This window comes from Chamaea fasciata, unplaced genomic scaffold (assembly GCF_029207755.1).
Source record: "Chamaea fasciata isolate MVZ Bird 193981 ecotype frontalis unplaced genomic scaffold, bChaFas1.0.hap1 SCAF_2, whole genome shotgun sequence".
Classification (NCBI taxonomy): Eukaryota; Metazoa; Chordata; class Aves; order Passeriformes; family Sylviidae; genus Chamaea; species Chamaea fasciata.
Genome location: NW_027094087.1, coordinates 78014119 through 78038312, shown reverse-complemented (window position 1 = coordinate 78038312; position 24194 = coordinate 78014119). Strand labels below are relative to the sequence as shown.

General features: G+C 35.7%; 1 protein-coding gene across 1 annotated transcript in view; it reads right to left on the bottom strand.

Moving 5' to 3' along the window:
• ITGBL1 (integrin subunit beta like 1) overlaps nt 1–24194 on the bottom strand; it is a 128973-nt gene that overhangs the window by 65163 nt on the left and 39616 nt on the right. Inside the window, exons 3-6 of the mRNA XM_066176414.1 lie at nt 9724–9870; nt 6731–6853; nt 3442–3582; nt 580–720 (exon numbers count right to left, since the gene is read on the bottom strand). Coding sequence (XP_066032511.1) covers nt 580–720; nt 3442–3582; nt 6731–6853; nt 9724–9870 — 552 coding nt within the window. The remainder of the gene's footprint in view (nt 1–579; nt 721–3441; nt 3583–6730; nt 6854–9723; nt 9871–24194) is intronic.

Here is a 24194-nt window from a genome sequence, read left to right as displayed (position 1 = left end):
GTACAAGTAGAAGAAAAAGGAAGATGGATGTGTCTAAGATGTACAGTCTGAGCTACAGCTACAGCCGGGCCACACATTCATATTTTTCAAGTATTGATGCTCTACTTGTTCTCATGCCAATTTGTATTCTCAGGGGACTATTTTTCATTGACTCATTTATTTACTCTTCCTTGAATTTCTTCTTCTTGATTATCATCTCCCTGTCATACAAAATGAAATAACAAACACAATCTGATCTAATGAACTTTCAAATTCCAATTTCCCCAAGAAAATATCTGTATTTTAAATTTTCAACCATTATCCAATTTGTGTTAGGTTACAAAAAACACTCCCTAAGAAGGGAGACAGGCACCTAAAATAATCTAATATTCACAGAATTTTGTAAATGGCATGGAAAAAAATACAGAATTATGTCTTTTAATTTAAAAAGCCCTCTCCAAGACCCCTCCTGCCCCCCAAGCTTGGTATATTTTTAAGATAGGAAAATGAGAATTGGAGCACTAGAGAAGAGGAAGATCAGACCAGTTTAAAGGTTTTTTATGAAACTACATATAAATCCCCTTTAAACAGAAATCTTACCTGAACAGAAGTCATCAGAATATCTATCATATACTGCTTTGCAGTTTCTTTCATCACACTCACAAGTATCCCCATGAATATCTCCCCAGTCACCAGTTGGGTCCACATCATGGCATGTACATTCCCCACATACACATGTGCCTAAAAATTGAAAAACAAACAAACAAACAAAAAACAAACAACCCCACAGAGATAGAAGATTAACTGTGGAATTTAGAGTAAGAGCACTTTGATTACAGGAATTTACACTTGTAAATTTTTGACTCTCACAGAAATACAGTTTCAAAGCTTCAAGTGACAATCATGAGTGTGTGCTCACCTTCTGTGATTTGAAACCTTCTATGATTATTTAGTAGCAATACTTTATACAGACAAATTGGCTTCCTGTTCATGTTTCTTTTTGCTGTTGAGCCTTGCTAGGAGTCAACAAAAAAATGTAGCTCTCAGAACAATTGTACATCTTTGACATCAACAGTAATTTGCCCTGTCAGTAATGACAATAAAAATCAATTCTGTTTAAATGACTTGGGCTTGGGCACAGGGGATAATTAATGGTTGTTAAAGCATAAACATTTAAACTACAAGAGAATCCAAACTAACACAGCTGAAAATGTCTAGGAGGTCATTCTTCACCTAAGAAGAACAGCAACACAGATCTACGGGAAAGGATACTTCTCCACTTTTCCCAAGCCAATATTCAGGAAACATCCTGTTGCTTACAATATGAAGGAATGTGAGTATGACAGAAATCAGATTTGTGTATTTTACTAATATGCAGAGAGTCTGCACCCTACTTATTTAGAAAAATCTGAACAAAAACCCCCAACCAAACAAAAAAAAGGTATTTTGCTTATTCAGAAATCCAAATATGCTTCAAGGCAACACACTCACTACTTTTTTGAGATGCTAACAGGCTTGTAGAGGCAGCCTGACCTTACTGACGTATGCAGTTCATTTCTTGCAGAGTGGCCTCACCTTCTGCTACTCTGCCAACATCTTTGTCATCTTATTTAGGTTACTCTAAACAATATAATGCATTTGAGGACAACAGGACAGGATGACTAAATAGTACACATAGATATGGGCACATTTTCTAATAAAAGGAGGAGGTCTACACAATCGAGCATGCATGACATGAACAGGAAGAGCTACAGCCCTGTATAATGCTAAAAACCCTGAGACAGCCCTCAAGAAATTTGTGCCTAATTTTTTATATTTCACAATTGAGTGACATTACTGAAGAAGAAAAAAACCATCCAACCAACCAACCAAAAGAGGAAATGCCTCTGGAGACTGATTAATCCTCCCAGAAACAACTTCAAAATTAATTTAGATCAGCTGTCCTCGATGTCAGAATGCAGAACATAATCACACCAAAGTTAAAAAAATCTAAATTTTCACATGTGGTCTAAACTGGTTGACTAGACAGGGCAGGGGAAAAGATAAGAACTATTTATCCATCTTAGTACTGAAGGAGGGTAGGCAGCAAGGTTAGCCTTGATATTTGATTTTTAGAAGGCTCAAGACTGACAAGATGAACTGTACTTATATCACAAGATGCATAAATACAGAAAATTGGGTAAGTAGGACAAAATGGAGCAGAAATATTTTGTTGGAAAGCAACTTCATGTCGTCAGAAGCCTACAAAATTCTAATGAAGATAAAATCACAAACACATGAAAGGCTAAAGGCATGGAAATATCACACAAATGTACCTTTGTATTGGAGGCTGCAGCTACTCAGAATATCAGCTATGCTAGTCACAAAATTTCTCCTGTCGCAATGCCAGTTTAAAGAAATAATCACACATTAAAATTTCAAATTTGATTAAAAGCTTGCTTTGACGAGAAATTCTTTGCCAAGAAATTAGTTTCTCAGTGCAAAGAAAGCATCTGATATGAAGACACTTTGATATCTATTATTTCCAGAACTACAAGAAAATTTTATGCTGAAGTCCCAAGACTAAACGAGCCTACATGATCTCTGTATTTGAGCCAAACTTTCAATTTCCTCCTAATTATGAGAAGAGAGTTTTCTAAATGCTCTCAGGATGATTAGATGTTCACAATACAGCAGGTTTTGTCAGTAAAGATGTTTTTAAGAGAGGTATCTATGTGACTCTTGCTGATGTACTACTATAATTAATCTGTACTATTGCCAAAAAAACACCCTATTTTTTTTTAACTCCTTGTTCAATGCAGCCAAAGACAGCAGCTAGTGAAAAGCAACCTTATTTTGTGGGGGTTTTTTCTTTTATTTTTCCCCAAATAGCAAAATTAGAAGGAAGTATAAGGTAAAATTCAAATTCCAAAACTGTATGCAGAAAAAACCTCATGTAGTTAGAAAAACTGTGTGAAGTCTACCTTTCCATCTCTATACATTCCACAGCATTGTTACTGAACACTTCACAGATTTTTTTTTCAGTTGTAGTGGAAATAAAAAGCTTCATATTTTCATTTTTTCCATTCCATCGTGAGTCCTTAGTCTTTTTTATGAGTGAATTGATATACAGTTCTGTGACCATACAGCACCAATCCATTCAAAGTCAAAAATCTGGTGACATTTTATTTTGCAAGATAAGTCTCTACCAAAACAGATATTTAATAATTAAAAAAATATCCTGCTCAGTCTTACTACAAAAATAGAGAATGGGAACAACTTGAGTTTGCTTAATCAAGAAGTGGATGTGGATTTGTGTAAGTTTATACCTAAACACAGGTATCTATCCACTTGGAAGTGCATATCCAGAGCTGAAATAAGTGATAACAAGTAGAAACTCTAAGCAAACACAATCAAAATGCATAGAGTAAAACAAAAGCCAACTATGCAAATATGTGTAGAAGGTCCATGCAAATGACACACCTCTGTTGCTGCAGATTTTGCCATCTGGAGATGTGCATCTTTTCTTGATCTCCCAGGGGGTGATGTCACACTGGAATTCACATTTATCTCCATGCCAACCAGCCTCACAGTAACAGTTTCCACAGTAACACTTTCCATGGCCTTAAGCCAAAACAAATTTTGTACAATGAGAAAGAGGGAAGTTTTTAAAAGGCATTACAATTTAACTGTTTTGATCTTTTCTTTTAAAAACTTTTACTGCTAGATTCAGAATAGAAACAATTTATAGACCATGTATGAATACATAAGATCAGACAAAGGATATCTGAACTATACTTTTCCCCTCTATTTTAGAACTGGTTTTCCTTTAATTAAACCTAATCAATAAACACTAACTGGCATCATAATTTTTATATTTGTACACTTTTTTTAACTTTATAGGTAAATTTTGAAGACTGTAATAGTTAAAATTTAAGCACAGCTTTACACAGGTAGGACACATACTTGGCATGCCTGAAAACACACTGTGTGTTCTTGTCTCCTCGGATAGTTGCAGTAAAGACATCTTGATTTATTACACACCAACTATGTTGTATATGGCCTCCCCTCTTCTTCCCCTCTGTCAAGCAGATTTTAGAACATGGCTAACCCAGTTCATTAAAGAGAAATCTTTTCAAAATTACTCTTTCAGATGTTCATTTAAAATAACAGACATATCCCCAAAAAGATGGTCACATCATCCAAGTCTGGGTGAAACCAGCTTCAGAACATTTTCATCTGTAAGGCTTGTGAGCCATGTGCTTCATGGCACAAAGCTTTTAAATTAAGTAGTTGCAACTCTTACTAATCTTAGAGCCAAAAGTTAATTCTTTAATAGAAGGATCAAGTCACAATCTTGTTCTTTCTTCCTTTGAGCTTAGTAGACATGGCCACCTCTATCACAATCTGGTCAATTTATACTCATGATTATGAAGACTGCAAATTGTTGAATACAATTTTTTCCTGCTTTTTAAACTACACATGGAGTTTTCATTACATTTGGTTAAATGTCAAAAACCAATTAATTTAATTAGATAATTAAACAACAAAGACAATAAAAATATTATGAAAAAGTTGATCATGAACAAGTAGCAATAAATAAAAGAAAAAACTTTAAAGGAGTATAATAATTTGATCTAGAGGCAATTTTCACAGATTAAAATATCAATACTTCATTCTTCACTCACACTTCTATATCCCTCAAATAAATATGAATTAAATGATAAAATTTGCATCTTGCTCTTGGCAGGAGAAAAAAAATCACTCCCTTAGAGTAAAGAGCTTTAGTTTAAAAAAAAAAAAAAAAAAAAAAAAAAAAAGAAAAGAAAAAAGATCAGGACCAGAATTTAATTTGTTAGAAGATAGGATACTTTTTGAAAAATAAGCTGTAACTTGACTCTAAAGTCTATGTAACCTCAAATAAAAAGTGATAGTCAACTGACTGATAAAACTCCAACTGAAGCTGGAAAAGCTTAACACATCTTCGCAACTACGCCCTTCCTATGAACTGCTTTGCTTAAAAAATGCAGTGCCCTTGTGCAAATATTAAAATGTATGTCATCTGTATCTCAACATGGCATTGATTGTTTTTCCAGGATAAAATCCCAGCTCAAAGTTTGAGGAAAGGACGTGCCTTCACCCTTCAGTTCATGTGCTGTCATATACATTTTTTCTGGACAAGGCTTGCTTCAATGTATGATTTTGTACTGAAAAATTTTGTTAAGGAAAAAAGCAACATATAACACTCGTAAGTTCTGTGCATAAACTTTTCAGCTTACAATAACCCAACCAAGTCAAGCAAACCATGAGGTTATAACTTATACTTTACTTTAGAAGACTCCAAAACTGTCATGAGGTATCATGACTTTTATACTGATCAATCATTGACTTTAAAGACTTGAATCTACCAACACTTTCTGTCCCTTTATATCAGCATATATATATTTGAACTTCCACACATACAAGACTATTTTTATACACAGATGCACTTGGTCTTTTGGGGAATATGGGATGAGTGGATGAGACAACGGAAAATAAAAGCTAAGCAAAAGTTAACAATATAAATCAGCAGTAAAACACTTGTGAGAGAAAAAACAAACAAACAAAACCAGACAAAAACAGCAGTAGGAGAATTTACTGGAACTAAATGAATGGCAATTTCTTACCGTATTTGGTACCATGTGGAATGGTTAGAGGCAAATATAAATGGAATAACTGGCACATAAAAATTGATGCCCTCTACTCATTTTATTTTAGGCTATTACTGGAAATGTTATACTCTGCCCCTGAATCTGGACTTCAGAGGACGATTCTGCACACCCTCATGTAAAATTCTGACTTAATCCTAGGATTTAAAAAAAAAAAAAGTTCTTTTTGCCTTCAAAGGCACTTAAATAAATAGAATTTGCTTTGCTGTCTGTGTAAGGAAAAGACAGGGAAAGCTATTTTACACAAATACCCTGTTTCTTCATACACACACAGAGGAAGCACTACCACCAAATATGAATAGTCTAGGAGCAGATTGGAACTCTCTTGTTGGCATATGGACACAATCTGCATATGTGTAACTTGAACAATGTTTGTAGCACCTTCCAGCTCAAGGACAAGCCTCCTTCACAACATAGACAACAGCATTTATAATGTCATAAATGGTGTGTGTTGCACAGTATTTAACTGCCAGGTTCCTGCCTTATAATGAAATGAAAGAACAGTTTGAGTTTTGATTGCTTTTCTATCCATCAGCAGAATTCATTCCATCTTATTTTCTTGCCTTTCCTATCGCAGATGAAATTTTTTCTTATTCATTCCTTTCTCTTCTTATCTTCCCGCTTCTGAGTTGTCATCCTACATTTTTCCTGATATTTTTAATTTTTGCTTCCCTGAAAAAATTCCTAATCATCTATTTCCTGGTTTTGTTTCTTTTTTCATATGTTGTCCATTCTACTCCCTCTCATCTGTGCCATGAAGCCTTCACATATTTCACTGAAGACAGATACACTAAGCTATGAATTACCTTAGTGAATTACCTTGTACAATCCTGTTTGCAGTTCTTCCAAAAAGAGGAGAATGTCACAGGATTTATTCATTCTTTAACCTTATGCTTAGCTCATTTTTGCATCTGAAATTTGCACTTACAATATGTAATACGAAGTCTTGAAATTAGAGTTACTTTTATTTTAAGTCATGTATTCAGTATTTTGTAGAACCATGCAATTAAATATCAGCCTGCATTAATCTTCATCACTTTTCTTGTGCTCACTAAAATACATACCTGTACAAATCTCTCCTGTTTCATCATCAATGCACTCTCTGTCATCACATTCACAAAATTTGCCATATACCAGTTCATTTCCTTCTGAGTTTGCACATTTGCACCTGCCACACTGACATGTGCCTGTAAACATTTAAGAGGTATTACTCAATGACTGCAGTTTATAGAAACAGTTTCATTAGTCTGTCAGAGATGGTACATATTCTGAGAAGGTTGAAATGTAAAGATCATCCGCAGAAATAAAGACAGGCACAGAAATTACCCATGTCAACAAAAAGCCTAGTCTTAGCTGTACAGAGATAGAGCATTCAAGTGCCTTGGAAGTGTAAAGCTGGTTTTTTTCACAGCATAAACCACAAATAAACAAACAAAAAAAACTGCCAGAAAACCACCCCAACCCCCCCCCCCTCAACTTTCTGACATAATAAAAAACCAGAGCACTCAAGCAATGAAAAGGATGCAGATGGATCTGTAAACAGATCTCTATTTCACACATTTTCTCTTTGGTGTTTTGAGGAGGGTTGCCCCTCAGCTCAGTAGCTGCTTCCCTCCATGACCTGCCTTCTTCAATAGCAAAAAATTGTTTTATTGCTCCATGGGAAAGAATCGCCTCTTTTCCCTCAGAGGGTCTATTTGACCTGAGGTCATAAATAAATGTATGGATGACTTCCACAGTCAAAAAAAATCACAAATACATTAAAATGACATTAGAAACAGAAGTATTACTATGCTGCTCATATAAGAAACCCCTTTTCCCTTACCTCTGTCCCTACCTTTATCAAAATTGAAAGGGTGTGAACTTCATGCAATATCACATTACTGGGGCCTTGTGGTCAGTGGTCTCAAACAAGTTGTTTCAATAATCAATGGCATCACTATGCCAGCAAGCACAGATTTTTAAAAAAAATCACTTCACAACATTCATACTCTCTACATGACATCCATATGTATTTTTGAAAACATGGTTATTGGCATCAGAGAAGTTCTCCAAAACAGAAGTTTCATGCTGATATTACACAAGATTGCAGAAACCAGTCGATGTTTTTACCCTTACAAATTTTACCCTTACAAGAAGAACATGATCTTTAATAAACATCATGTTAAACAAAAGAACAGAAATATTGGGCTATGCAACAGACATGGCCATTCTAAAAGAGCAAATTTTAAAACTGTTTGCAAGAGCTAATACAGTAAGGTAATAATAATAATACAACTGATAATACAACATAAGTAACCGACAGAACTAGAATTATTTGCTACAATTACTTAGTAAACAAATACAAACACAATTTTGGAGAAAACTGACATGATTATAGATAATTCCTTAACAGGAAAGAAGATAAAAAAGAAAATTGATTCCTATACTGGGTATCTAAAAAGGTCAGAGAGACAGTTTATCATAAAGATGTTCATTCCTTCCACTGCCAAAAGAGAAAATTGCTCACATAGAGAACCTCAGTTTAGGTAGGATGCCCTAGTTGTTCTGACAAATGATTAGGAACAAATTCAGAAAAGTGAAATTTTAGGTGGATCTTGATTGGTTATTGAAAAAAAATACAATAAATTATTATCTGCGTGACAGCAGGGCACTGTTTTTGTAACAGTTCATGTCATCCCTTCCTATCTTTGACTGGCAATTAAAAAAAAGAGCCCAAACCCCAGCAACAGTGTTAGCAGATCAAAAGGCAATCCCACCAAGACAAAATACAGCCCACCAAAGTTACCCCGAACCCCCTAGTCAGTCTCATTGGAATTCCTACCCTGTTTAATATCAGCAGAAGCAAAACCATTTATTCTTCTGATGATGCCACAAACTCTTTCCCCTAAGCTACTTGGAGTGGTTGTTATGTCCATTTTCCTGTGAAGGCTGGGGCCACTTCTAACCAAGGAAAGAGAGAGGTTCTTTTTCCTGTGAAGGCTGGGGCCACTTCTAACCAAGGAAAGAGAGAGGTTCTTTTTTTAAAATTTTGACTAGGTGCAATGAACTATACTTATTTTTGAAAGTCAGTTTCTCATTTAGCTATCTCTCATGCCCCTCTCGATAGCAAGTTTCATACATCTATTGTTTTAAATTAAGTTTTACTCAGTACGCTCCATAATAATAGTTTTACACTAAACTGGTTTCTTATCCTGTACCAGCTTCTTTCTAACAAGTCCCACAAATACTTGAGATTCTTTGCTGCTGAGAGCAACTAACTTGTGAGAAATTTGCTTGTATGAAAATATGTGGATTACAACAGAAGTTAAAGACCAGCAAGAATGAGCAGAAGTGGGGTTCTTGAAGCATTCTTTCACTTGGAGGTCAATGTAACAGAAAAACCAGAAGGCAATTTCTGGTCTCAAAACTCGATTGGTAGAAAACGCCCTTTAAAATTATACCATTCTTCAATGCAGTCTTCTAAAAGCCATTTGGTTTTCCTCTGATTTCTTTTTTCAAGGAAAAGACTTTCTATTTAAGTCTGTTATAAAACTAAAAAATTAAGAGAAGAGAGTGTTATCATATCAGAACAGTGAAGATGGAAATGCTCCTTTAAATGGTTCAGCACATCTTCTACAACTGATTTTAATAATCACAGGTACAATTCGAAAGTGTCTCAAAAAGTTGCACAGCTTATAAAGGCTTGGAAAAAATATTTTCAAATGCCATTTCTGCATTCTGTAAACGCAAATACTTGATAGAAATTACATCACTTCCTGTGTTAATGCCATTACAACATTCTGATGATGAAAATAAACCACAGTTGCAGTTTCATCAACTCAAAACATCTATGGATAATAGAATGTACCAGAGTACTAAAGTAGGTGTTTCTAATCAGTGTACATCATGTGCACAGAAATAAGCCTATAGGAAAATTAGACATTTTAGTATACCTAAAGTTACATTTCAATCTCTCAAAACATACTCCACAAAATTATTAGTTAGAAATGACAATGATTCTCAAGATAACACTGGGAGAGCCCTAAGGTATCAAAAGCAACAAAAGACATCTTACCTGCACCAGAACAGATGATATCTTGAGAATTCTTGCACATTTCATTGCTTTTCTTCCGTGTAAGATTGCAAGTAGTTGGATACTGACAAGCTTCACCATACCAGCCTTCATCACATTTGCACTTCCCACAGTCACACCTTCCATGGCCTAGCAAAGGAAGGAAAGAGTGTGTCAAGTCCCTTTTTCTTTTTTTCATTCAGAAATTGGTATTTTCTTCTCCAGGTTTTAAAATAGATTCCATCAATTACATTTTTAAATGAATATGACTAACAGATCAATTTAACAGAGTTCATATGTAATTAAAAATAGAAGGGAGACAGCCAGCACATGGCTCCACCAAGGGCAAGGCCTGCTTGACCCTTCTGTGATGGAGTGACTACATCAGTGGGCAAGGGAAGAGCTACAGACATCATTCATCTGAACTTCTGTAGAGCACTTGACACTCTCCCCAACATCCTTCTCCAAGCTGGAGAGAGACAGATTTCATGGGTGAACTGTTAAGAGCATATAGACTTGGTTGGGTACCCAGTCACATTGAGGGGCCAGTGGTCAACTACGCAGAGTCCTGGAGGACACCACTGATAGGTGGAGTCCCTCAGGGGTCTCCACTGGGAGCAGTGCTATTTAATATATTCTTGATGACATAGACAAAGGGATTGAGTGCACCTTCAGCAAATCTGGAGATGTCACCAAGCTGAGTCATGCAGTTGTCACACCTGAAGGATGTGATGCTATCCAGAGAAACACAGCCCTGAGAAGAAGGTCTCTTGGAATCTCATGAGGTTTAACAAGACCAAGTGCAAGGTGCTGCAACTGGGTTGGGGCAATCCCCAGTATTAACACAGGTTGGGAGATGAACAGATCCAGAGCAGCCCTGCCCTGAAGGACTTGGGTGGGCTGGTGGATGAGAGGCTGGGCAATTTTCACTATTTATGCTGCATACTAAGTATCATTTTTCACACTAACTTCCAGGTGCAAATTTTTATCACTTCATTCTTTAGCATTCCTATACAAGTATAAGTCACAAATGTGAAAACAATTGCACCTCTTTTAAATCAGAGCATTAGGTTTTAGAATAAATATATTTTGAATATATATCTAATTTACAGAATATTCCCTTCCTATCACTGCATCTTAAAAACAGAATCTAATTGCAGTCTATTTTAAATGCATCTGTTCCTGTGGTTAGAGTCAACTGCATGAAAAATACAAGCCCAGTCTGCTACCAGTAAAAAGGAATTTAAGTAACTACTGTAAATGACAATTTTAATTAGAAAAGGTTGTTTCTTTTGTTGTTCAAGAAAACTTTGCTCACCTTCCAATACAGTCCTAAGACAAGATAGAGCTCAACAGGTGCAAAAAACATAAAACAAAAACATAAGAGAACATGATAGTCCTTATTTTAAAACATGAGTTGCCACCTTGAAAATTGCTGAATAGCTCATTGGTAAATGACAAGAAAAAAACCCGGATATAAAATACAGAATAAAAACCTACTCTAGTGACTACTGTGCTTCACTGACAGACAACAGCATAAGCCATTCCAGAAAGTGGTGGCAAATCATAGGCTAGCTTACAAAAATGTAAAGAAAGAACATAACTGTTTTCCTTCCTTTGAAGGATTATTTGTCACAATGACTTTGCATTCTCTATGCTAGGAACTCTTGTGATTTAACAGTTTGATGTCTGCTGGTGAAGAAAAGATATTCTAATAAAAGTAGGAGCCATTTTCCTATTCCCATGTCTAAATGACAGAGTAAAGCAGAAGCCACTCCATTATTATGGTACAGCAGCACTAACCTCTCTCAGTTAGACATGCGCTAATCTAACACATGATGCATGAAGGAAATAAATAATTTCACTTAAAATGGAACACAATCTATTTGAAGAAAATTTAAAAAAACTTCTATGAAAATGGTTATACAGAGCAGTTTCCTGGCCTTATTTAACAAGAAAACACACACACACAAAAAAAAAATATTTAAACTTTGATAAGTAATGAAAGATCATTTGCATGTAACTGAAAGAAACTGTCCAGAACCTAACTCATATAAATTTGTAAGATTGCACATGTGATTTTCACTTTAACCATCCCTTAAAATATATTAATTTTGGCATTTGGATTTTTTTTTTTAATTGTAAAGGAATGGCAATATTCTGCTCAAAAATTTGGGTGAGAGGACAATGTTGATGTGTAGAAGGCCATAACTGCCTGCAATAGCTTTTATACCTTGCTGCATCTTCCCTGTCACATGGATGATGCAATTGACCTGCAAGTCAGTTTGACATTGGAATCCCTTTCCTGTTAATCTCCAACACCCACATGTACCAATATTATTGGCTCCCTCATGACAAAAATAATGATGTGATGAAGTATAAACCAAGTATGTGATAAATTGTAAGAAAATTAGAGAAAGCAAAAAGTTTTCTGACTGGATTTAGATTCCTTTTAGACAGGTTTTTGCAGGATCCCATTTGTTGTGCATAAATTTCTGCATTATTTAGAAAGCAAATAATGTTATTAAATAGTAAATAAGGAGTAACTAGCACAATGAAAGCTATGAGGTGAGATTACAACTTCCCAGAAAATAAATTTTAGCAATTAAGGGTAGACTCAGGTATTTGAGGATGTAGCACAGAACATGAGAAAAGTGAGGACCTCACAAAATAGTTGGTCGAGAAAGCTGTATCTGATATGATGACACATTCATTCCATTTTAAAATAAGTAACAGTAACACAAATAAATGCTAAACACAAATAAATCAGAACTTCACTAAAAAAAACCCACAACAAAACTAAAACAACACCAATAAAAAACCCAAACAAACAAAAAACCAAAACCAAAACAAAACAAACAAAAACCCCAAAAACAAAAACCCCAAAAACCAAACCAAAACAAAAAAACCACCAAAACCAAAACAAAACAAAGCAAAAAAAACCACCCCAAAAAAACAGAAAACAAGGAAAATAGGGAACATGTAAGAAAATGCAGTAATTCCTTTAAGAAAAAGACTGGCTGAGGACTGAAAAATGCAGCTTCAAACATAGAGAGAAACCTTTTATAACAAAGGACTCAATTTCTAACTAGATGAGCAGTCACCTCAGAGAGTATATCTGGATTATGCAGAAAGCTTGTAGGATGGAACATAAAATTAATATGCTGGGAAAACTGTCAGATGTCAGAAAATATATGAAGAAAGTGAGAACAGAAAATGTTAGGGAGGGTCAGGTCTTGCAAAATAGCAAGTACTAAAATGCACTTTCATCAACCAAATAAAAAGAAAACAGGAAAAAGAGTGGCTTCACCAAGCAGCAAAAACCACTTAAGATTAAAGACAATTTACAGGCAGTCCAAAACAAAATTAATATGGGGATGCTGACTACTAGAAGCAAATGCAGTGTGGCTAATGACACACTCTCTGGAAATGAAAATTACTCATCTAAGATGAGAGGAAAACAAAGATATAGAACTATTTTTAAGGAAGTGTCTAGACCAAGAGGGCAAGACCCCATAACCTCCATTTGAGAGTACTTAAAATACTTGTACATGAAAGGGCAGTTCAGCCTCAAAGACTTTTAATGAATCTACCAGGCTGGCAATCAAATGTCTGAAAAAAACCCCTAGCTTTCATTTCTTTTAATCAAAAGGAGTGCAGACAACATAAAATCAAGTGCTTGTGACCTCATGAGCTGTTCCAGGATTTGAAATAAACCATGAAGCATTGCATAGCTAGAAACATTGAAGTAATGAAAGTAGAATATAATGAATAACAAATTTACCCCAAAATAGACTACCATTATGCCAAAATAACTTGGCATATATTTTTATGAGATAATGAATTTTGTAAGAAAAGGAACATAGGAAATCCATGCGATAGGATCATACATGCTGGATACAATGGCACTCATGAAAAGAAAAATATTCTGGACAAAATGCTCTAGAAATGCAAAAGAACCACAACATAGTTAATAGGAAGGAAACAACATTAGGACAAAAAGGCGTATTACTGGAATAGAAGAAGATGTCTGGCTATGTTTCAAATGATGTTTTTGGAACTGTGTGTGTTCTACTGATACTGATAAAGAAATACAGATAACACAAACAACATTTGGCAATAACAAACCTGTAAATCCTCATTAGAGAGGTGAAGACAAAAGATCATACAAAAATAACTGGACTGATAACCTGAAGGATTGAGGTAGTAAAAGTGGATTGAGACTGGAAATACAAGCACAGGATTACACACTAGGGGCAAGGAAATGATGTCAAAGGCTAATACCTCTCCAGCTGGAAACAAGAAGAATATGACTGCATATTGACATCAGCTCTGGAAATATGGTGTGACCAAGCCTTTAGCTGGCAGGGTCTGAGACGTACCCATTGAAGATTTATCATTAGGGACAGGAGTAACAAATCTCCATTTGAAATTATACACACAATTTATGGGATATGGTCCTGAGCCAAGTTTATTCTTGAAAACTGCCATTAGGTCTCTAAACCTTGGAAGACTGAGTCAAGCTAGGCAGGGAAAACATTTGTAGAATTTTAGTCACTTGCAAAGTTACAATTGGTTGGAAATTAAAACATCTGAACAGGAAGATGGTAATTTAAACCACAAGCATTTGGCTCTGATCACATACTTTTGTGTTTGGACACTTGACCTCAACCTAAGTGTCTTCTAAAAATAATTTTCTACTACACATTTGCATGCCTAGAGGTCCAAGAGCAAAGATACAAAGGTAAAATCTCTGACGAAAACTTCTGATTCCGTATCTCTATTGCACGTATTCAGGACATCAATTTGGAAGCCTTCTTTTGCTGAGCTCTGTGTATAATCCATCATGAGAGACAGGCACTTCTGCAGAGTGATTCAGGTCCTGTGTGGGCTGAACAGTCCTCAGAGGTTGTCTGTCTTTTTTCACTAAACTGCTGGAAAGCTAGGACTTTGGAGTTTGATGCATCACTAGATATGTTTGCATGCGAACACAGATCACTCATTTATGTTCTTCTGCTTCACTTATTTGTACAATATTGAATGTCAGGGTTTAAATATTCTGACATTTTAAATAAAAAAGGAGCATGATTTCAGCTTAGTTATAGGTTGAACTGCATTTATTTATAAAAAAACCATTACAATAAATAATTATTGGATGGACCAGAAACTAAGATTGAACATTGCTTTCATTTTTATGTGTCCATAGAAATTGCAGCATTCAGCAGTGCTACTGGGTTTTTTGTGCATCTTACTGGAAAATATTCTCTCCACCTTTGTACCATTTTTCTTTAACTTTTTTATTACATACTAATGTTCCTGTGACTGAAATCTGCTACATCCTTGTGCTTAAACTTTCCATAGGCAGTGAAATCAGTCAAAACAAACTACTTGGTTTGTCACCTCCCATGCTCTTGCTAAGAGCATGTGTAAATGTATGCATGTTTATTTGCCATGACTATCTTTTCTACAGAGCAGTGGTGGGGCACAAAAATGTAGACTCCTTAACAGAAAACAAAAATAAGAAAAGACTGATCTTGACGTTAAGACCTTGAATTGAAAGAAAGGTGACTAGGTTCAACTCCTGTATCTTTTATTTTCTGGATAACCTCCAGCAGACAAAAACATCACCAAGAATCCAAGTGATGAGCTTAAAACCTCTTTATAAATAAAATATTGATAATTTACTTTTTCATAGAAATTTTAGTATGGATAAACTTCTTGGTACTTAAGAGCTTTCAGATGTTACATATGAATAGAGGTAGCTAGTTTATAAACAAACAGCCCAATGAGGCAACATGCTACCTTTTAAATTACAGTCACCATTTTTCTCAGCTAGATGAATAATCCTGAATTCCTGACAGGAATAGTCTCCCTTTCTAGAAGGAACTGTGAAGCTATGGTCATGTGATTATTAAACTGCCAAAGCTTTAAAATAAATTCTTGGCTCATTAAGTAAACACAACTGGAAATACTGCCTTTGGAATAATATCTATTTATGTCCTTCTGCCACATTAGCTATAGCAAAGTAACCCTCACGTCAAAAGATATGTCTTACTTGCGTGTGAAGATCCAGGCTATTCAGTCAGAGACTAAAATACACTCAGTTGCCCTTGCTGTCACATGTTTGTGATAACTAAAGCCCAACCATTCTATGTAACAACAAAACTGAGGGCAGTTCTCAATTCAAAATTGTAATGGAATCAACTTTCTACAGGCAGGTGAGATGCTTATGCTAAGATAAGGATTTGTCTCTCAAGCATGAAGTCAGTCATCAGAAGAAAATCAGCAGCTGGCATGATAAATGAATTAGGCACATTACTATGCATTTTTAGTAACCCCTGCGTGATTCCTGAAGTGCTTTAAAATCTAAAAAAGCCAATTCATCGAACAGGTAAAGAAATATGAAGAATTTGTTGTTATGGATTCCAAATTCTGACTGGGATATTAGATATGAAGGTTAATTCATAAGATTCTGAGTTGTAAGAGTTGAAAATCTTGAAAAAAAAAATAAAAACATTGTTCTGCACTTTCAACCTAGACCAGTACAGTGAAGATGTTTTTAATATTTCTTTCCAACTGGATGACTTTCTTACCAACAGTTAGTGAAATTGATTTTGCTAGTTTACACCAATGTAAAGCTAGTGAAAACATCTCAGATTACACTAAAATAGGATTTGCAACATGGACTATTCTATTTAGTTGCATTTGAGATTCTTGATAACAGTGCCTTGAACTCAGAAGAAGCATTTCTCTAAATCGCCTTTTTCAGAATTGTTAGAACTGCAGTTTTAGGGGAGGAAAAATAAGTTTGCATTATTACTTTTTTTTCTATCTCTGAATGCCTAATTAATCCCTTTTTAGGGTTGGGGTCGTGGTTGTCTATGTTGCACTACCTCCAATGAAAACCAGGGGTTCTCAACCTCTGCAGTGTACCCTAGGGCTTTTGCCCCTGCTGAAAGGAGGTTCAGCAACGCTGGGGTTTGCACAAGAATACTGCCTCCTCCTTCACATCACAACTTGTTACTCTCCCTGTGCTGACAGGATGAGGTTAAACTATGGATTGACCAAGGATACTGGTTGGAATTTAGAAACAATGCTCAAAAAAGCCAGGGGGAAATTTCAAGGGAAAAGCTGCCCAATGATAATAGAACATTTCAAGCCAGTTTTGTCACTGAAGCTCCTTTATCAACAAGCCACAGTCCTGATAAGAATTTAAACAGAGATTTTAAAAGCAATACAGTAGGCCCAGAGACCTTTAAGGATGAAAATAAATTTAACCTTATTTATTTCCCAAAAGGCTATTAAAAATGAAAAGAAAACCCACTGCATTGGAACATAGATGCTCTCACATTAAACCAATTTATCCACATTTATTTAGGGTGTCCAGACCTTGAAGTATCCCAGAGTAAGAGACAAAACCACTGAGCAGTGAGCTGTGGGGTGCCTGAGAGACTGAGTCACACTGACAAGAGCACACAAGCACTGTTTGCCTCTCAGCGCTCTGTAGTGATTGGATTCCCCAAGTGCATTAAAGTTTCTCTGAAATGGATTTTCAGAGTTAAAATGGAAACTGACGACAAATCGCCTCAATCTAGTTATTACTGGAAGCACTATAACAATGAAAACATCATAAATGTTGTTAAATCATAATTCCAGCAGAGGTATGGGTAAAACCTAAACAAATGACTGTAGATACCTCCTAAGGAGAAGCAAATAAAATTCCTCTTCCACTTGTGTTGTGTGTTTCAGGGATGGCTTAGAACAATGTTTTAGTAAACAAATATCAAATAGTGTTCTAAAATGAAAAAAATCCATCAGAACCTACATTAAAATATAGAAAAATTATCAGACATAGGTGTGAGGGCATGACTGCTGATGGTATTTAATTTTCAGGTTATAAATCAACTAGACACAGTGGCTAGTTCTGTTACATATACTCTAAAGTATTATTTACAGTAATAACATCTTTGTTTCATGTTGACAAGTGTCAATGCGAATTCAGAAGTTTATAAATCTCCTAATCATTTCCCAATACAAGTTATGTAAATAAGATGAATTAAAAGTACTATTGCTAAATTTGGAGAGAAAAAGTACTAGCATTTGCAGAAGAGTATTTTAAAGAAACACTTAAAATTTGCATCAACATCATACATAACATGTATTAGATAAATACACTAATAAGAATCTATGGATCAAATCAAACAATACCTTAAAGTCGGAATCTTTAGAAATGAAAATAGACTAGAAAATTAAATTAAAAAAAAAAAAAATTGAAAAATTGCTGCCCCCTGGAAGGTATGAATACTCTCCACTACTGAGACTATAGTTATCTTTCTCTGCCCAAAGAGGTCATCATGAATGATTACACTTAGTCTTGGAATTTAAAGCTATACTTACTGACAATTGTAATTTCACTGACAAGATTAGAAAGCAAATAAAAGCAATGCTTATAAAAGATTTTTATTGCATACACTGGTCATAATACTGGGATTATTTTAATATATGCTACTCTAATCCTGTATTTCAGAATTTTAGAACAACAGTTTTTGAAAGAGGCCTGGAAGGATTTTCACTCTTTTACATAGTCTATTACTCCATATAATTTTTTGAATTTTTCCTTCTCAAATATCTGTCTCAGCAAGAAGCAGATACAGGTGAGCTTGTCTCCTGTGCTCTTGATATTTCTCTGCACACAACCCTTTGTTTCAGGTCATATAATTGTGTAGCCCTTTCTACGTCTGCATCCTGCTTCTTCTTAAATGCTTAACAAGGTATTAGAAACTAATGTTTTCAGAAAATAAATACAGAAACAGTATAATGTGTAATAATTCTTTTTAATATATAAGACGTCCAGATGACATAAAACAAATGGTTTTGGAAGGTAATTTCTTGGAAAATTCTAAATCTTTTTTTATCGTTAAAAAAAAAAAAGAGCAAGAGATGGAAGTTTTCGAAACATTTCTACTCCAATTTCATTGTTTCCAGTTGCAACACATGGCAGGGGTAATACACAGTTTTAGAACTCTTAGGTTCGGGACAGTGCTCTGAGACCAAATGGTCTTTCACATAGCTTGAGTCTTTTACCTGAAATTTATATAAAACTCACAGTTGTACTTGTAAAAAAAAACCTTTGTGTTTCATTACTACACGTGTACTTAGCATTAAAAACTTTGTGCCTATATGTACATACGTATACCTCAAGAATCAAAGACAACACACATTTTTCCTCTACCTGTAGAAAGAGGGTCCAAAATAAAAGGAAGAATAAATTATACTGCTGATTAGTGACATCGCTTTTTCTCCTCTTGACTATGGATTCAAATTCCCTGTAAAGTGAACTGACTCAATTTTAGTAAAAAATCAATTGGATATTTGGAATGCTTAAAATGAAGGAAGGCAACACTCAGCTGAATCAGCTCTAGTTTGTTACCCTGGAGGTGGCACAAGCTGATATCATTTTAAATGTGACTCACGCTGTTTAGACAGATGATATAAATATCTCAGGGAGACAGAGATAAATTAGTTTTATCCATCAAAACAGTCTAGAGTCAAGGTTTCCATTAATAATTCAATTTTTCTGTGAAAGATTTCCTACTTATTTTTAACCAAATGGTTTCTTTTTTTTTTTTTTGAAGTTCAGAAATAATCAACTTTTAACTAAGAAGATCTTTAAATAGGCAGAGTGAGTATTCTTTAGCTTTTCAAGAAGACTGCTATTCCATATGTTACTTTCCCAGTGTAGACTTCTGCACAAAATTATACGTGAGAGATGAACAATTCCTTTCTCTGAGATAACTTTTGGAGAAGTTACCCCTCATGTGATGGGGGAGAGAATCAGAATGGTAAAACTGGAGAAAACTTGTGGGTTGAGATAAAGACTGTTTAATAGGTAAAGTAAAAGCTGCGCACACAAACAAGGTAAAATAAGAAATTCAATCATCACTTCCCATTGTTAGGCAGGCGTTCAGCCATCCTCAGGAAAGCTGGTCTGCATCACACATGACAGTGCTTTGGGAAGAGAAATGTCATCACTCTGAACATTCCTCCTTCTTCTCCAAACTTTATATGCTGAGCGTGACGCCATATGGGATATGCCCATGGTCAGCTGGAATCAGCTGTCCTGGCTGTGTCCCCTCCTCCCAGCTCCTTGTGCACCCCCAGCCTGCTCCCTGGTGGGGTGAGAGGCAGAAAAGGCCTTGACTCTGTGCAAGCACTTCTCAGCAACAGCTGAAACATCCCTGTGTTGTCAATGCTGTTACCAGCACAGATACAAAACGCAGCCACATACCAAGTACTGTAAGGAAAATCATCCACAAAAAAGCCAATAAAACCCCATTTCCTGAGTCTAGTCAGTTTGGTGTGTGCTTCAGGTTGATTAACAAATGTCCCAAATACCCTTTGCTGGCTTCTTCCATGGTCTGTGGCTACACATAACCTTTTGGGCTCTCTAAGTCTAAAAGTGATGAACCAAACCTGACTGAAGGAGAATTTCTGGCTCCCTGTGAAATTGAAAATATCACCATCCCCGTATGAAAAACACACAAATGCTGCAGGGTTTTGGTTGGGGGGTTTTTTGTTGGGTTTTTTTTGGTTGTTTTTTTTTTTTTTTTTTCTTTTTTTTTTTTGTTTTTTGTTTTTTTAAAGGAGAGGGCACACCGGATGAGCTCAGATTGGCTGTATAACATTTAATTTGTTACATATGGAATAAGTGGCCACCTGTGTGGCTTTGCCTTGTTCTTAAAAGTTCCCATGTGAACATCCTTTTGTTTGACAGTCAAAATGGCCCATACTGGTTACCTCTGAGAAAATTCTGTGAAAGGACTGAAGGTCACCACACTGGTGAACCTCAGTGCAGACAGAGTTCAGGCAGCCTGACACGCCTTGATTAGAAGTCCTTCTGATGCTGCACAACTTAGGGAGATGTAACATTTTTATCTGTACTATTCCTTTTTTTCTTGTGTATCTCCAATAAAAGATAACAATAAAAGATATTTTAAACAATACCTTATGGAGTCTGAGAGCCTTTTTTACTAGGATTAACAACAAATACTAGCACAGGTATGTTACAATTCTCTTTAGCATTCTCTAATGAAATCCCAGACCCTCTTCCATTTCTGGTTATCTGCTGGTCAACAAAGCCCCCGTTAAACATGCCAGTTACAGAAACATGCAGAAATACATGGAACAAGCCAGCTGGGTAAGGCAGCTCGAAAGAGTACAAAAATGAGTCAAATACTATTTACAGCATGGTAAATCTAGTGGCCAAAGGGTCAAAATTACAAGACTGGCACAATCTTGAGCTGCACACAGGAGAAGCTATACCTAAGTAAAGCCAACACACTGAACAAGGCCTGTTTGACGACCATGTAGCCACCACTGAGTCAAAAGCTAAAAGCTTTGCTCTGTATCTCCTTTGCATTGTGAGCTGAAGGGCAGAAAAGGGGACATACCCTCACAAAACAACTACAAGCCTCCTACAATGACTACACTTAAAAGAAATTTATCAGCATCATAAAAGTTATTGTTATTCAGTAATTGTGCTTAAGAAATGACTGACTGGTGATCCAAAGACTTATATTTTCAAACCCAGGATCTCCTAGATCGTGTGCTTTCTTATCTGAAATAATAATATAAAGTGCTATCTCTTAAAGATAGATTGTTAATATTTGTTTTCCAAGTTCTATGTGCTTTACAAAACAATTTATCCATAATTTCATGATAAATACAGTTAATTGAAATGGATAATTTTATTTAACTGTGTTAACATGGTGTTTTTACATATGTAGGAAATTAAGCGATTGCACATTCTTCCTATAGCTCAAGATCATAAGTATATTTAACTATGTCCTTTAGAATTGTGTCTGGTAGGAAATCTGGCCCCTTTCTCTTCAAAACAATGCAGATACACACAACACAGAAAACAGAAATGGGAAACAGCAGCTTGTCACAGATTTAAATTGTTAAATACTACTTAGTAATCCCTGAAATTGAGTCACTAATGTCTCCAAAACTTTTGCTAGCATATGGGGAAAACTCATTACAAAAATGAGAGGTGTATAAAACTGGGGTATTCAAGCTTGCACTAACATTTAAAAACAAACTGAGCATTGCACATGGCTTGAATAGACCATTTGTGGAGAAAAAAAACATGGGTGTCTCAAAGTCTCATTTTAGAAAGCTTTGAAAATACCTGACACATATAAGGGCTACATCTCAACATTCCAATGAAGATCAAGGATGAAAAATTAAATACAATTCTGAGTATATAAAGTTGTGCCCACATGAATCTACTGCCAAATGTTAAACAAATGCTTCTCATTATTTGTTTTGGCTATACTCATCTCCCATTGTACTGCCAAGTATTAGGTTTCTCTTCCCTTGCTTTTTGAATACTAATCGTCTCTCAACATTGTCTAATTTTTTTCCCTATGCTTTTAGAAAAGATAAATATTTGTGAAGTTTTAGCTTGCTCAGAGATTGCAGTGTTTTCTTTATCAGCTTTAAGAAGAATATGAAGTTCAGCAAAATAAAGATGGATCTTGTTTCCTAGAACGTGCCTCAGGTTGACAGTTGACCTACTGCAGCACCTGTTATCATCACATTCTTCCAAGTACAGACTTACCAATTTACCAAGTTTTGTACTGGCTCCTCAGTGAAATTAAAATAGACTTCACTTTCCAAAACATGGTATATGGTATCTGGGAAACTTAATTCCTCAGCTAACAGAGGCTAAAATATGTTGCAATTGCACTGTCTTCAAGAAAAGGTCAGGTCTGTATCGGCAACATCCTCACTTCTGAAAATATTCCTCATCCAGTGACTTGATTCCATCAGAAGGAAGGCTTAGCAAACGGAATAATAGGAGGATTGGTGAAGAAATCAGGCATTCAAAATAGGATTCTTTAAGAATTCATTGCACTTTCTTTACAAATAGGAGGACTGCCAGAGAGAAGGAGGTGGTGGGGAGGAAAAAAAGATTACTTTTTTCCAGATGGGTCACAGAATCATAGAATCATGGAATATTCTGAGTTGGAAGGGACCAACAAGAATCATTGAGGTCCAGCTCCTGTCCCTGCACAGGACCACCACAAGAATCACACCATGTGGCTGAGCATTGCCCAAATGCTTCTTGAACTCTGTCAGAACTCACATTTTACCACCCCCTCAGGTCCTGTCACTTGTCTCTACAGGGATCAGCATCTGCCCTTGCTCTCCCCATCATGAGGAAGTTCTAACTGCAGTGAGGTCTCCCCTCAGTCTCCTTCAGGCTGAAGAAACGAAATGACTTCAGCTGCTCCTCGTATTGATTTCCCTCCAGACCCCTTTTTGGACACTTTCTAATAGCTTTATATCAGTAGTTTATTTAAAGTAATGTAATTATATAATAGATAGATAGATAGATAGATAGATAGATAGATAGATAGATAGATAATTTATTTTGAGACAATTATGAAAGCACTAAAGCCAGTGGCTCCAGCAAGCGGCTTGATTTGATTTAAAATGTACGCCTGGAAAAAATAAGTCTTTAGCAGTACTTAAAATATTCTTGTTTTTAGACCCCTAGACATTGCCCAGATAATGCGATCATTTTCAGAAAACTCATACATTTTGTGAAATATATAATAGAACTGATTTCTTCAGTTGCCTTTACATACAGCTCATGGCACCTCACAGTTCTCCACAGCACAGTCTGAAAAACAATGTAGGCATATTAGTAAGATACAGAGGTTACTAACTTAAGTGCCTTGGGTACGTCACCATAATTGGGTGGGTAAACACGCTCAGACCTTTCTGTAAAAGGTCAGACAACTTAGGAAGAAGCCTTTGCAGAGTAGGAGCTATTATATTACTTATTCTTTGCATCAAATTACTTAAAGAGCCACACAAAAAATCCTCCTTGCCCAGAGAAACAGTGAGAAAATAGCTGGCAGGTGGGAATAGAGCTCCAACTGTGATAGTATGCACAGATTACCACCCTTTTTAAAAAAGAGTAATCAGCACAGTATTATACATTTTTAAAATACCAGAGACTGCAATTCATGGCAAACTGAAATTAACTCTATTTTTATTTCTTGGTTCAAAATAAATCAGGGAAATCTTCTCAATTAAAAGAACATAATGGATAGGAGGTGAACAGATTGTTTTATTTGCTTTTAAAACATTGTTCCAGATTCTTAGTGTAAAAAGATTATTTCTAGGTGTGGGTGGCATAATTGAGCTTCTCAGTCTCTTTATGTTGTTATTCCCCTCAATGCACATTGAAATGGAGTGCAAATACATAATGAATTTAGAAAAAAGCCATCCAAACAACTGAATTACATTTTCTGTTCCTTACAAAGTTTGAAGTACAGGCTAAAATATATCCCAAAGTTCTGAAGTAATTTCAGGTGAAGTCCTGAGTTCTTTAAATTTCAGATATTTATATAGTTCTATTACCATATCATCTTAGCATATCACAATCTATTATCAGGTGT